The sequence below is a fragment of the Pelophylax lessonae genome (genome assembly GCF_965119305.1).
Source record: "Pelophylax lessonae genome assembly, chromosome: 2".
Lineage (NCBI taxonomy): Eukaryota > Metazoa > Chordata > Amphibia > Anura > Ranidae > Pelophylax > Pelophylax lessonae.
In genome coordinates this window covers 582,224,412-582,239,550 of record NC_138769.1, presented here as the reverse complement: position 1 = coordinate 582,239,550, position 15,139 = coordinate 582,224,412, and the positions used below count along the sequence as shown (strand labels likewise).

The window sequence follows — 15,139 nt, the reverse complement described above, 5'->3', positions numbered from 1 at the left end:
TCACCTATCCGTTTTAAAGGGAGTAGTATTTTGCCCCTTCAAGGAAAAGCATATATATTTTTCCTAAATCCCACCCTGGCCCATATATACCTCTGACCCCCCCCCCCCCCCCCCCACCTTTTGTCACTGCACAATAACTGGAGGTTTCAGGTATGGGGGTGTACAAGGATTTTTCAAAAGGTTTCCGCACTTTTATTTAATATAGTTAAAAAATAAGTGCAGAAACTTTTTGAAGAATCCTTGTACATTATTCTCCTCCCATGATGCAGAACTCAGGCCAATCGTCAGGATCAAATACTATCATGAGGAGGATGACAAAATTAGTATACATGGGTTGGGATGTGGACTTCATCCTGAGTCTCTTTAAAGTGGAAATGTGTGAAAAATAAAAAAAACATGATGAAGTCTGACAATAGCATTAGCACTGCAATTTCAGCTTTTATGTAAACTTTATTGTCAACAGTTGTGCTACCGTTTGAGCCTGACAGTAAATCCTGTGGTTAGAGAAGTTAAGAAAAAAACATGCAACACTGCCAGGAGTTCCTACGATGGACAGCTTTTATTTATACAGCTAAACTTTTTTTTTTCCCCCTAAAAAAGAAAAAAAAAAATGTCTGCAACTACTTGAAAAGTGTTAGCTGGAGATAGGAGGAGGGGTCAGAAATTTCTTAGATTGCTGCACAAAGATTGTGGCAATCTTACCTGGAAGTGGGTACCTGATTTTGACAGGTATCTGCTCCCCCCCCCTCCCTATGAAAGGTGCTAAATGTGGCAGCGGAGGGGGAAAGAAAACAAGCAGCGCTTCCCTTTTTGGGTGTAAGAGTAACTTCACTTTTGTTGATGAAAAACAAAAAAAAAAATAAATAAAAAAAAAAAAAACACATTCACCCCAGGGTAATCTGTGCACATTGCAAGTGTTTGTCTGTGTACATGTGCAAAGTGAATGGGAGTGACTTTATAATTATAAACAGTTGCTACACTTGCAGATTTCTAATGAGGAAAGTGGCAGGATCTAAATCCCTTTAGATATGATTTCCCTTTGGGAGTATCTCACCAAAAATGCAATTTTTGTTGCAGGGGATGCCCAAAATCTGACTTGTATCTTAGTGAAGACTTATGGGAAAATCAGTAAGCCAATCACACAAGCAGGAATTTCTGGGGGGCGGTCTGTATACCATCTGTGTACAGAATGCCCCCCCCCCCCCCCAGGTAACCATATTGCATTGCCTATTACAGAAAATTACAGAGCTGCAGATTGAAATGGAGAGGTCATTTTTAATAATCAGTTTACAGCATAACTTATGTAGCAATTGTATATGCTATATTTCTTTTTTTGCTATTTTTTTCCCTACAAAAGTGGAGTTTACCCTTTAAAGCCCTTTTAAAGCTGTGTCTGTCTACAACTATCAGGTGTCCCTAATTTATCTAATGGCAGGTTCAAAAAAATGCAACAAAACTATCTTACAGGGAGGCTGCAGTTAATGCTATTAACAGAGTGCATCATATAAGTAATTTTTAATCTTGCTCATTGTTAAACGTTAAATAAAAAGGCATGTGACTGCTTTGGGTAAATATGTGTTGCACTTCTCTACTACAGAATGTGGTACTAATAAAGGATTTCTCACTAGAAGCACTGGTGGTTCCAAGTAAATAGGTGAAAGACATACATTCTTGAGCATCAGTTTTTAGTGACCCTGAGTACTGTAAGGCTTTATCTACCACACGGCTCTTGTTACAGTGAAGCTATATAAAACAAAACTCATACTATAAGCACAATATTAATGGCGGCAGGACTCTGGTATCATTGGATATTTTGAACCTAAAGGATTGTCGTTTTGTTAAATCTAGCCCAGTTAGATAATTGCAGAGCTAACAATTAGCATCATGCATGCAGGGAGCCACACTGCGTATGTACACTAAGACCGATTGCGTAAATGTAAATTAAGGGCTGCTGTTGATGGGCTTTTTTTTTTCCCCTACTTCAAGTGGCTTTGCATTTCCGTACAAGTTATTAGGAATGTAAAACCCGCTTAAAGCAGGTGAAAAGGAGGTCAACTGCAGATCAAATTCTCCAATCAATGAATTCTGAATGATCTCAGAGGTTTCTAAGGCCAGCCATAGACAGTTTGAATCTCGGCCAGTTCAGCAGGAACTGGATGAGGTTGGAAGTGTGTGTGGGCAGGCTGAATGTGCCAAGTTGATTGATTAACTTGGGTACAATTAGCTTGCCGGATTCACTTGTGATTATCGCTAGCGGCTACTATAGCCACTAGCAATAATCAATGTCTTCTGCCGAACAGACAATTTCTCGGCAGAAGGGATTGACCTGTTAGCACTGTCTGTGTTAATGGGGGAATCATGCAAATTTCTTTCCTGCAACCCATAGTTGTAGGAAAGAAATCTGCATAGTCTATGGCCTGCCCCTTAACGGATACCGTCGGCAGAAGCCCAAAGGCTACTGCAATAGTTTGCAATTCTGTGCGCTCTTCTGTTTTGTTTTCGATGCCACCTATAATAGGGCATGACAAAACAAAAAGTGCTCTCTAAACAAAGATGGAAGATACCATGGTACACCATCAATGGCATCTACTGGCCATCTTTCAACATAACCTAAAATGTACTGGTCCTTAGACTTTTTTTTTTTTCCCTTTTAACTTTTGTGCAGAGGAGTTTGGACCACAATACACCACCTATTTTTAAAAACCAATAGAACATATAATGAAAGTACAGATGGTTAATTCAAGTTGGTTTGATCAGTTGAGAAGATAGGTTATAACCAAGACACGCCATTTGTTTGGTCCCATTTGTCCATGTCCTCCTTTCAAGTACTTAGCCAGGTAAAGTGAGAGATCCTACAAATACTTGCACAGGTTTGACTGGAGTATTCCAACAACATCTGGCTAGAATAACCAACAAAAAAAAGTAAGAAACCCCTCCATAGTGCACACTTTATGTCATCGTGTCTCAGTCTTTGAAGCTGCAGCAGAGGGAAACATTTAGGCCATCAATGTTCATGTTTTGGAGCACAATCAATCCTTCAGGAACTGGTGATAGTTTGTAGATAGAAGGACCATGCTGTGCAACAATAAGGACGCCTCAGACACTATAAAAAGGGAAAACACACTTCAGTATGTCTATATATTATTACTTGACACATCAAATATATAGCAAAACTGATACTCATGCAAACTTTACCTTCTTCTAAGACTTTACCTACAAAAACATTGCAAGGGGCAAAGTTCTCAGGGCACAAGCAGCATTTTTGATGTTACTGGACGAATTTGTTTCTAGTCTTCTTTGCCTAAACAGCCTCAACCCAAGTTGACTGGCTAGAACACTCCAGTCAGCACTCTCAGCCATTAGCTGAGTGCTGACCAGGAACTGGTCAGCTACTGGCTTCAAGCATGCACATCCAGCAGAAGCCGACCGGCTAACATACACACGGCCAAAATGTCAGCCCTTATTTTTTTTTTAACCCACCGATGTCTTCCGACATTTGGCCCATGCTTTTTTTTTTTTTACTTGCATAAGCTAAATATTTTAAATTTATAGTGCTAATACTTTATCCTCAGACCAAACACTGAGTCATAATAATCCCGGTTCAAGCTCTCCACAGAGGAACGCTGGAGCTCTGTCAGAGTGACCATCAGGTCCTTGGTCACCTCCCTGACTAAGGCCCTTCTCCCCCAATTTGGCTGGGCAGCCCGCTCTAGGAAGAGTTCTGGTGGTTCCAAATTCCTTCCATTCACGGACGATGGAGGCCACTGTGCTCATTGGGACCTTCAATGCTGAAGAAATGTTTCTGTACCTTTGTCCAGATCTGTGCCTCCATACAATCCTGTCTCTGAGGTCTACAGACAATTCCTTGGACTTCATGACTTGGTTTGTGTTCTGACCTGCACTGGTAACTGTGGGACCTTATATAGACAGATGTGTGCCTTTCCAAATCATGTCCAATCAACTAAATTTACCACAGGTGGGCTCCAATCAAGTTGTAGAAACATCTTAACCACTTCAATACCGGCCCATAGTAAATTGACGTCTTGAGTTTAAAGCTAAATACCGGTGTTATGGCAGCAGATAGCTGCCATAACCCTGGTATTTTTTTAAACTGCAGGCGATGGGCTTTCCGATAAGGTTGGTCCCAGCGGCGGATTCGCCGCGAGATCACCCTCCGGGATGGCGGAAGTGGTGCCCCCCCCCCCCTGCCGCCGCGTCCCGGTCCTTTTCCCCGCTTACCGGACCCGCCGGCAGCGGGGAAAACGATCGGGTCCCGGATCCTCACAGACAGGATGTCGAGTGAGGGCAAGCTTGCCCTCACTCGACTCTATTGTCTTGGAGGACCGGAGCGACGGCAAACATCGTTGCCGAGCAACCGGCTTAAAGGTCCCTTTTTTTTTTTTTTGTCATTTTTTTTTTTTTTCCTTTCCATCTTTATTAGTGTACTTGTGAGATCTGAGGACTTTTTGACCCCAGATCTCACAAAAAAGAGGTCCTGTCATGCCTATTTCTAATACAAGGAATGTTTAAATTCCTTGTATTAGAAATAAAAATGATCAATTTTTTTTTTTTTTTTTTAAAACGGTGTAAAAATAAAAAAATAATAAATAAAATAAATAGTAAAAAAAAAAAATAAAGCATCCTGTCCCCGTTAGCTCGCGTGCAGAAGCGAACGCACACGGAAACCCCGCCCACATATGTAAACGGTGTTCAAACCACACATGTGAGGTATCGCCGCGATCGTTAGAGCGAGAGCAATAATTTGAGCCCTAGACCTCCTCTGTAACTCTAAGATGGCAACCTGTAGAAATTTTTAAAGTGTCGCCTATGGGGATTTTGAAGTACCAAAGTTCATCGCCATTCCGTGAGCGTGCGCAATTTTGAAGCATGACATGTTGGGTATCTATTTACTCGGCGTAACATTATCTTTCACATTATGGAAAAAAATTGGGCTAACTTTACTGGATTCTTATTTTTTAATTCAAAAAAGTGATTTTTTTCCAAAAAAATTGCGTTTGGAAGACCGCTGCGCAAATACGGTGTGATAAAAAATATTACAATAATCTCCATTTTATTCTCTAGGGTCTCTGCTAAAAAAAAATATATAATGTTTGGGGAATCTAAGTAGTTTTCTAGCAAAAACAACTGATTTTAACTTATAAACACCAAATGTCAAAAATAGCCCTAGTAGGCAAGTGGTTAATGATGATCAGTGAAAACAGGATGCACCTAAGCTCAATTTTGAGCAAAATTAGCGTCAAGGCTAAGGCTGCATATACTTCTGTATAAGTTAATTGTTATTTTATATTTATTAAATTTGCAAAGATTTTAAAACAAACTTATTTCACACTGTCATTATGGGGTATTGTTTGTAGAATTTTAGGGAAAATAATGAATTTAATCCATTTTGCAATAAGGATAAGGCTGTAACATAACAAAATGTGGAAAAAGTGAAGCGCTGGGAATACTTTCCGGATGCATTATATGTGTAAGAGAAATATATGGCAGCTGCCTAATAATAATAATTGTATTATTATTATTAATAATAAAAGGCCTAAACTTATAGAAATCAAGCTCATGGCCATGTTGATGTAAGTATACAACAGGGTTCTTACCTTCCAATTTTCCAGACAGCTGGATCCAGCAGTTTAACCACCTTCTGCAAGCTTCTGTACCAAGATTGGTGGAATTTAGCCCTCTGAGGTAGCACGCCTGCAATTGCAAAGTCACACAATTACCGCATGCAGCAGAATAACCTGTAACACTTATTCCCAGAACACCACACTTTTTAAAAGGAACCCATCTGAGAGCTGCAATTGCTGACTTTTTCAAACTACATACTCATGGACAGTTATCTTTTTTTCTTGCTGCATTACCAAGCCAGTCATTGTCCTGAAACAAGCATATGCATAGATCTGGTGTTGAGCATTTAACCAAAAAATGTACCCCACCAATCCATACTACCACAGCACATTATTAACCACTTGCCTAATGGGCACTTCCACCCCCTTCCTGCCCAGGCCAATTTTCAGCGCTGTCACACTTTCAATGACAATTGCGCGCTCATGCAACACTGTACCCAAACAACATTTTTATCATTTATTTTTTTTTTTTTTTTTAGGGTTTTACATTTTTTGCTAAATGAAAAAATTTTGAAAAAAAAAAAAAAAAAAAAGAAGGTTTCGAAATAAGTAATTTTACTCCTTCACTGATGTGCTCTGATGAGGATCGCTGGTGGGCACTGACAAGCAGCATTTGCGGGCACTCTTGGGGCTGCAATGATAATCAGGACACTGCATGGATTTTCCGGTTATCTGCTCTCCTCTCCTCACGCACTGTCAGCGTGAGGAGAGGATTACCGATAACCAACAAACCTCGTTTACACTGTGATTGGTCACATGGTAAGGAGCTGCTGGGATTGGCTTTTTACCCTGATTTGTGATCAGCTGTGTCCTAAGGACACGGTGATTACAGATCCCTGTCAATGAGCACTGCAGGGAGCCCGCGAGCAGCGCGATCACAGCTATAGCTTGGGTGGTAAGAGGTTAATGATGATAATTGGCCTTTGACAATCTGAATACCTACAGTGGGTATAGAAAAGAATCGCCCCTCTTTAAAATATTCACGTTTTGTTGCTTTGCCGCCTGAAATGAAGACACACAGTTTTTGTTTTATCCATCTCTATTTACTCAGTGCAACTTAGAACATCCAAGTGAAAGATATAACCAACATGTCAGATAAAAATAAAAGACTAATTAAAGCAAAAACAGGTTCAACAAAATACTGACACAAGGGAGTGATCCTTTTTCCAACTCAGCGATTCTGTTTTTGAATTTTTTTAAATTCTTTTGACATGTTGGCCTTATATCTTTCACTTGGATGTTATAAGTTGTACTAATAACTAGATGCACTTGGCCCATCCCCCGTAGACGTCATTGGTGTCAAAACGCGTTGGGCATGGCTTCAAGGTGACGTCATCAAGTATGAGAGCAGCGAACGAGTGGTGTTTGAAAGCCAACAGCCTGCTGGAGCAACTTTCCTTTTGTGTCTGATTTTAACCTTTATAAAAAGGTAACTGTAGCCATCTATTTATTTTAATAAATACTTTGAGTTTGATGGACTTCACTATGGGAGTTTTTTTATTCATTTGTTTTCGAGTCCATATAGGATTCATTGCCTTTTGAGAAGTCTTTCACGTGCTTGCTTGAGTGCATTAGAGCAATAAAATTATATATATATATATATATATATATATATATATATATATATATATATATATATATATATATATATAAAATAAAATTATGGTCCTGCTGATCCGGTAAGAGGCGTGTGTTGGAGGGTGTTGGTGGTGGAGATCCCCTCTTTGGTCTTCGATTGCACTGAACTTTCTTGGAATAATTGATGCACCATTGTATTGGACGATTTTATTCACATTATATTGATTTTATTGCACTATTTGATATAAACAACTCATGTGAATTCATTGCTTTTAGGTCACTTTAGCGCTGCTTTACTTTGTTTTATCTGGCTGTATTTACTTAGTACAAATATAAATACAAACTGTGTGTCTTCATTTCAGGCTGCAAAGCAACAAAGTGTGATTTTAAAGTTCTAGAAAAACAGCGCAAAAAAGGTACGTGTATCAAATGTTAAATATATAAATCATAATCATAAAGTGCCATGTGCATCCAAGTGCTTACATACAACTAAGATATTCCACAGTAGATATCATAGAATAATAAATAGAAAATTGAATAAGAATAAAAATAAATAGGTGTCCACTAGAAATCAGTGCAAATATGCAAAGGAACACATACGTCACTTTGCCTGTGAGGGGCTGACTGCCACCGTATATAGTCGTGCGGCAGTCGGCAAGTGGTTAAAGGGCGGTGATGCTTTTCTATACCCACTGTATGTGTTTATTATTGGTTTTAATAGTGCAATTTGGGGGTCATGGTTCTCACGAATGAGCATTTTGCACAGTACATGTGACAGGATTGCACATCTTTCATATCCACTAGCAGGTGCAGAGCTTCAATAGCGCACATGACCGCTTCTGGAATCTCTATGGAAACAACTGTTATGTAGCCGACAATGGCAGCTCAGCTTAAAAAAAAATAAAAATGGCCTGTCAAAGTCAGTGTCTGGCATGTTCTCCAAATATAGAACTTTGTTTTGAGTGGAGTTGCTCTTTAAAGTATTTTTTTTAAGCTCCAAACCATAGGGATATATTAAAGCAGGCATCTACACATGCACACAGAATAGGTGCGAGTATTTACAGACCTGGGTCCCTGGAGGAGAGTAGTGAATCGTCAGTGTGGTCAAGTTACACTACCAATGTGAGGGCATAATTACATGAAATTAGTCCACTTGCCGTAAACGCCTACAGCATCTGTGGCAATACTTGTACCCATACAATATGCTTTTATTACTGTGCCACAAGAAACAGTCTAATCCCTCCAGTGAAGATCTCTCTTCTCCAAATCCCTCCTGGTGCATGAACTTTCCCCCCCATATTCCCCAGTACAGAGCTCTATCTGGTCATCTCCGAATAACAGCTAATAGCAAATGTCAGTTTCACCCATACAAGTCTCCGTCCTGCAGCTTCCATCTCTGCTTGGCAAACAGTGTTCATAAGAAAGGCTGCACCCACCTCCAACTCATAGGCTATCAGGTCAGTGTGTGCACTTTACCCTCTCTCTCTTACACCTTGCTGGCTACAGTTATTTTAGGTGAGTGCCCTTTTCAGAGTGCTGATCTGCCACTGCAAATACTCCACCTGTCCTGATCCTCATCCCCAGCCTGTATGCAGTACAATCGTTGTTGGGGCTGCCCACAAGCAGCGCCTGCTTCAGATTCCTGAAATCTTCCTTTGGACCGATCTCCTCTGTCCCCTCACTGCGATGGGCAATCTCACTGACCAAATAGAAAGGCATGGGGGGGGGGGCAAACTTCTGGAATGGAGATTGGCTTTTGCACAATAGAGCACCCTGGGTTGGAGCTCTGGGTAAGTGAAATCGGGTTTACTTCATTACACAGGAAGGATGGTGTTCACTGATACCATGTCAGCAAATAAAAAAATAAAATCACTTACAACAATGCAAGAACTGCCTTTTGACCTTAAACCAACTTTGAGTTACATTTAGAGCATTAAAAGAGCTTGTATGGAATGAATAAAATGATTATCTAACCCTTTTTACTTCCTCATCAGTAAGTTCATCGACCCCGAGTTGAAGCAGCGCAGCGTCCAGGTGCCGAATCTCTAAAATGTGCCATCTGAGCCGGCGCTTCAGGAAGAAGCCTGGGAGGTGTGGTGTCAGGAACATAATGCGGCTTAAAGCTTTCTGCAGAAAACAAAAGGCTGTATCAGTTATCCACATCATGTCATAGGACACTGCTTCCTAAACCTGCCATGGCCTCACAAACAAAGCAGGCTTTGTGGGCTTCCCAGGAGCACAGGTGTTACACTGGATGCTTTATGAAGTATGAAGTATGAAGAAAGATCCACAGGACAAGCACTGCTAGTGAGACCCAACCCACTATCATGAAACCCTAACCGCTTTTAAAGGGGGACATTACATTGTGCTTACAGGTAAGGGCATATAGGTGTTCTCCTCTGAAAGGTTTGCAGCATTCAGCACCTTTATAATGGCAAACGTGTGCCATCACAGGAGAATGTAAATACAAGAATCTTCCTGCAGTATCTGTGAAAAGCTGGGAAATTAAATTACATTATAGCATAATGAAGCATGGTTTACAGGTTGCCCCTAGCAATCAGTCTTATTCTATGTTTTTTGTTCCACATTTGCCATAGTTTCGTTTCCTGAGATTAATATAAATAAGCCCTAATGTGCCTCAAAATGTACCTACCATAAAAAGTTCAAATCACTTTTAGGATCTTGTAAACCAGCAATATTTTAACAAATAATACCATTTGAGGATTATCCAATTCTGTCATACAAAGAGGGGGGCCTGAGAAAGCGGCTTTGATTGCTTCAATGTCCGTCAACTGGGGATGAGCTCCATTCTGCACCTGGAATAGAAAGGTTTGAACACAGCTAGGAACTAGAACGTACACTGCTTTAGAATACCTAAATAAAATGACTAGTTAGTGTTTAGTGCTGGTGTCGTGCAGAGCTAAGAGTCTTCAGTTTAATTCTCACCCAGGTGTTAGTGATATTTGCATGGAATCCATGTTCTCTCTGTGGGCTTCTACATACAACATACTGGAAGGTAATCCGCTTTCAATCAGTATAACTCTGGGGTATTTTTGCATCTGTGTACCTGTTAAATGGACACTAGATTTAAAGCTCCCATTAGGTAGGAACTAATAAGAATCACACATACAGAAGGTCCTAAATCCTAATTTTTTTTCTTTTTTTTAAGCAGAAGCCATGAAGAGGTATCTGCAGAGTTCCTTACATCACTTCAGGTCGGTGCTACTGTCAATCCTGCTATTCCCAGGAGCCCTCAGAAGTTTTGTGGGCTGGCTCTGGGGTGTAAGAGGCCCTGCATATAAGTGGTGATAGGAAGGCCGAGCTCTCCCCTATTACCGCTCAAGTACATTAAAGCCAGCCATAGATGGTTCGAATCTTGGCGGGTTCAGCAGGGCCCTGCCAAGATTCAAGCCATGTATGGGCAGGCTGATTGTACCCAACTTGGGTACAACCAGCCTGTTGGATCCGTCATGCCATTATTGCCAGCATCTTGAGTCGCTCCCTGCCCCACCGCTGGGAGAATACAACAGCTCCACAGAAGGGATTCTCCCATCAGCACTGACTGAGCGATTTTCTTTCCTGCAGCCCGTCATTGCAGGAAAGAAAAAAGTTGCACTGTCTATGGCAGGCTTAACAGAGACAGACAGCAAAGCTGTACCAGCTTGCTTATCACTATTCTAGTACCAATGCAGATAGAGTCAGCAGAGCTGTAGCAGCTGCCACTCAGTTTATGGTCTTCAGTGCTTCCTCACTGATTAGCGTAAGTGAAGTGGAATTAAAAGCTCCTGCACTGTACTAGACAGCATGTGTGTAGCAGCTTGCTCATTTTGCTAGCTCTACTAAAGCCAATCAATGAACAGGGTGTAGCAAGGCAGGAAAGACAGGCAATGGCAGAACTGCCTGCCTTTATATTTCAAGTAAGAACCTCCTACTGCATGCAGCACTTGTGTAGTGACATCAATGCTGCCTGCAAAAATCTACAAGGGGACAGTGAGGCGAGCGGTCACTCAGTGCAAAGGAAGCCTGATCAGGTGATTGGTCTCCGTTATAGCACATGCTTTACTATAGGTAGTTTGATGCCCTGCTTTAAGCAGGGTCTTCAAGTGTCCGCAAGAGTTATATCTGGAACGAGTATAAGATTTTGTGCGCAGGAGAACTCGAGAATACATAAAAATATGTTTCCGGAGTTCAGCTTTAAAGAATAACTAATTTTAGTAGCGTTATCCTACTCTACTAAAGCCGATGTTCTTCCCTAGTAGGTTTTTCAAATTTAATTCTTGCCTGTCCTAACTTAATAGGGGAGTGTGTTGCTTGCAGATTCCTTGATCCGGTGTAGAGGTCTGAGGATTTGAAATCCCCATTCTTCTTCCCTGTCTTTCTGTAGGGCTTCAGGGACAGATCAGAGCGCTTTCACTTGGTAAAAGTAGTCATGTGCCTTGCACCTAAACAATCAATTGTTCTGATCTGTCCCAGAAACTGTACAGAAAGAAGGGAAAGAAGAGTAGGGATTTCAAATCCTGTTGCGTTGGGGAGGATGTAGCGTGTTACTTCACCTTGTTTTTTTTTTTTTCTAAAAAGGTGATCTTAAAAAACTTTAAAGTACAGTTTTCCCTAAACTTGCTTAGCAAATGCAGTAATACTAATATTAATGGATATATTAAATCAAGCCTGTATCCAGGTTATGCACACATATATATGCAGAGTCAGAACAAGCAGTTAAAAGCACACACACACAAAAAAAAAAAAGCCCTTATTTATCCCTGTAGCAGTGTAGCTATAGGCATTGTGTACACATTCATCTTTAGGTTGACAGCACAGGCAGTAAAATCTTAGTTTTTTTCTTTCTACTGCAGTACAATCTTAGCAGCCTTTTAATAGTGGTTAAAAAACTACTTGAGTGTCTTTGTGTAGCATTAAAAAATAAATTACTTCACACTACATATAGCAGTAGAGACTTGTTTGAAGCTCTTTTAGTTTAAAATATCACTAGATTTGATTGGATAGCAGTGGGAGCCAATGGCTCCTGCTGCGGAGAGAGAGACAGCAGCTGGAGCTGCTGCGCTCGTGCTCATCGCTGGATCAGATCAGGAGGCAAGAAAAAAAAAAAAAGGGGGGGTCTGGTGGGGAGCTTCAGCACAGAAGGGTTTCCCCGTATTGCATAGAATAAGGCTTTACAACCACTTTAAAAGGTCAACCACAGACATGTGAGGAGGATTGCCTGATCCAGCCAAAAAAACAGTCCTATTGTTGGTCTACCTATCTACACACACACACACACACACACACACACACACACACACACAGTAACTTTTGCTGATGCCCCATGAACTACAAAAGAGCATGCAATAAAAAACATTTGTTGTAAACAGCACTAGCCATTTAAACAAATGTCTGCAGAGATGTTTGCGAAAAGACTAACAAGTACATTTTCTAATGCCGATTTTTTTTTTTTTTAAATCAATATAAGGCAGCCATGTACAATCAACATATCCAAACTATCCTTGATGTAGACCTGCTTACTGTCATCTGTGATGTGGTATAAAAAATACCTGTGTAAACAACTGGACCATGTGATTGTGCAGAGGCTCCTTGGAGACTTTAGAAGCAGCAATTTGTAAACTTTCTAGCACATCCTCGTAGACCTCTTTTCTCATGCTATGGTAAATTTCCAGAAACTCCTGTTGTTGTCTGGGAGTCCAAAAATACCGAATTAACATCTGGCGAGGAAAAAAATACCTGAAGAGAGAAGAAAGAAAGCCTTCAATTTATTATAAGGATTAATGGGACTTTTCATAAAAACTTAAAATAAAGAGGTTTCATATGCAAAATATGAAATTAGTGGCAATACATCAAAAAGGTATTGGGCTTCACCCATTGGTTACCATTTTGTTGCCATTTACACAGTTCGACAACTGTCAGTCGCTGTGCTCACACCCACTGTAGCATTCACAGGAAGATAAGGCAGAAGCCACATAAAAGCTTGCAACTTATGATGACACATGGGTCACACAGACAGAGGAAGTAAGCAAAAAAAAAAAAAAAAATCACATTACATTCAATAAAAGTACAATTCCTAAGATCAGGCGCTAGAAGGTACCCACTATTACTTTTGTTTGCCAGAAATTAATTTTCTGTGCATCCCTGTAATCCTGGTTTCTCTTTGTTACTACAGGCTTGACTTCCTAAATAGCTATGCACCAGGGTGAAGTCAGAAAAGGATCAGAGGAGCAACCCAGGTAAAGCTTTTCTGGTTAACAAACGTGAAAACAGTCACCATAAATGTACTTTCATTTATATAGAACTTTTTAAACGGGTTTTTCAGAAAGTGAATGAGTGTCTCTGGCGTAGCTGAGCAGTATTGATAGAGCACTTGTAAGAAAGCCATAGAAAGGATATAAATTTGCAAAGAACCATGCACAAGATATAGGTTTAGTCTTCTTATCCTGCTAAATCCCTTTTGTTGTAACTGTATCCTGCATTCTTACACTTGACAACTACGTTTGGTGTCAGAGAGGCTAGTAGCCCGCTGCCCTAGGGACACATTGAACACCTTCAGCTGCCATTGCGCTCTTGCTGAGTATCTAATGCATCTTTGCAACTTTAGGGATGGTTCACACCAGATGCAGTCCAGTATGTCTTTACTCTGCATCAAAAAACGCATGGACAGCCCTGAGTTCGACTTGTGCAAAGTGGATTGCATTAAATATTTGGGGGTTCAAGTCACAAGGACGACTGATTATGTCCCGGATAACTTACTACCTCTCCTTACTATGGTTAAAGCACGGACTCAGACATGGGCTAGACTGCCGATGGGGGTCATGGGACAAATTAATCTGATAAAGATGGTATTACTTCCTAAACTGCTCCATGTGTTGTGGCATTCCCCGATCTATCTCCCACTCCATTATTTTCTTCAACTGGAGTCTCTCAAACCTTAAATTGTCCTGGCGGAAACTGAAGAATGCTACCACTCTGGGGGTGATGGCTCTCCCCGATTTTAATTTATATTATATTGCAGCGCAGTTCTCACTTTTTCCATTTTAATTCCTCTAATAAGGATAGATTCCTAGCGCACCTTGCACCGTCTCGGACCCATGCACTCACAGATCCACTAGCTCTTATTGTCTCGGGTATACGGGGGGCGGATAACAGGGACAGTCGGACTTCGATGTTGTATCACTACCGGAGGTTATGGGACGTTGTCTCGAGCAAACTGGCTCTCCCTGGTCTTCATGAGTACACCCCTTTGTGGTGTAATGCTTCCCTCCCTGAATTCCGGACTATCCCGGATGTGCATGTATGGGTTCAACATGGAATCATCTTCTTGTCTCATATCCTCTCAAACGGCACCATTAGGAGCTATGAGTCCCTCTCCAGTCAATCCCATCTTCCCTGCCATATGCATTTTCTGTACCTTCAGCTACGTCACGCATTCCGAGCACAGTTTCCTCAATCACTGCCTGCTCTGCCCCCGGTCCTTGTGCTGGAAGTTGTTAGCTGCTCAGACCCTAGTCACCTCATCTCGATCTTATACACCATGCTACACGAGCCAGCCTCCACAGTCCTTGCATATGCACCTAAGTCTAAGTGGGAGGAGGATGTGGGTAACTTGGAGGACGACGTGTGGAGTGACGCTCTGGATGCCTGTAAATTGGTCTCCCCTAAATTGTCCGACCGCCTTAAACAAATAGATATCCTTCACCGTGCATACCTTACTCCCCTTTTGACAGCCAAATACAGACGAGACGCCTCAGACACCTGCCCTATGTGTGGACGAGAACGGGGAACTTTCTATCACTTGCTGTGGAGCTGCCCGGAAGTCCAGGGTTACTGGGCACAGATAGTTAAATTTCTCCACGACACTATGGGTTCCCCTCTCTCGCTGTTCCCCAAACCATGTTTATTGGGAATTTTCCCGG

At 41.2% G+C, this 15,139-nt stretch overlaps 1 protein-coding gene across 1 annotated transcript in view; it reads right to left on the bottom strand.

Annotated features, from left to right (window-relative positions):
* Nucleotides 1-2,741: 2,741 nt before the first annotated feature.
* LETMD1 (LETM1 domain containing 1) overlaps nucleotides 2,742-15,139 on the bottom strand; it is a 28,965-nt gene continuing 16,567 nt past the window's right edge. The window contains exons 5-9 of the mRNA XM_082246605.1: nucleotides 12,770-12,956; nucleotides 9,935-10,036; nucleotides 9,195-9,347; nucleotides 5,616-5,712; nucleotides 2,742-3,103 (exon numbers count right to left, since the gene is read on the bottom strand). Of these exons, the coding sequence (XP_082102731.1) occupies nucleotides 3,030-3,103; nucleotides 5,616-5,712; nucleotides 9,195-9,347; nucleotides 9,935-10,036; nucleotides 12,770-12,956 (613 nt within the window). The 3' untranslated portion in view covers nucleotides 2,742-3,029. The remainder of the gene's footprint in view (nucleotides 3,104-5,615; nucleotides 5,713-9,194; nucleotides 9,348-9,934; nucleotides 10,037-12,769; nucleotides 12,957-15,139) is intronic.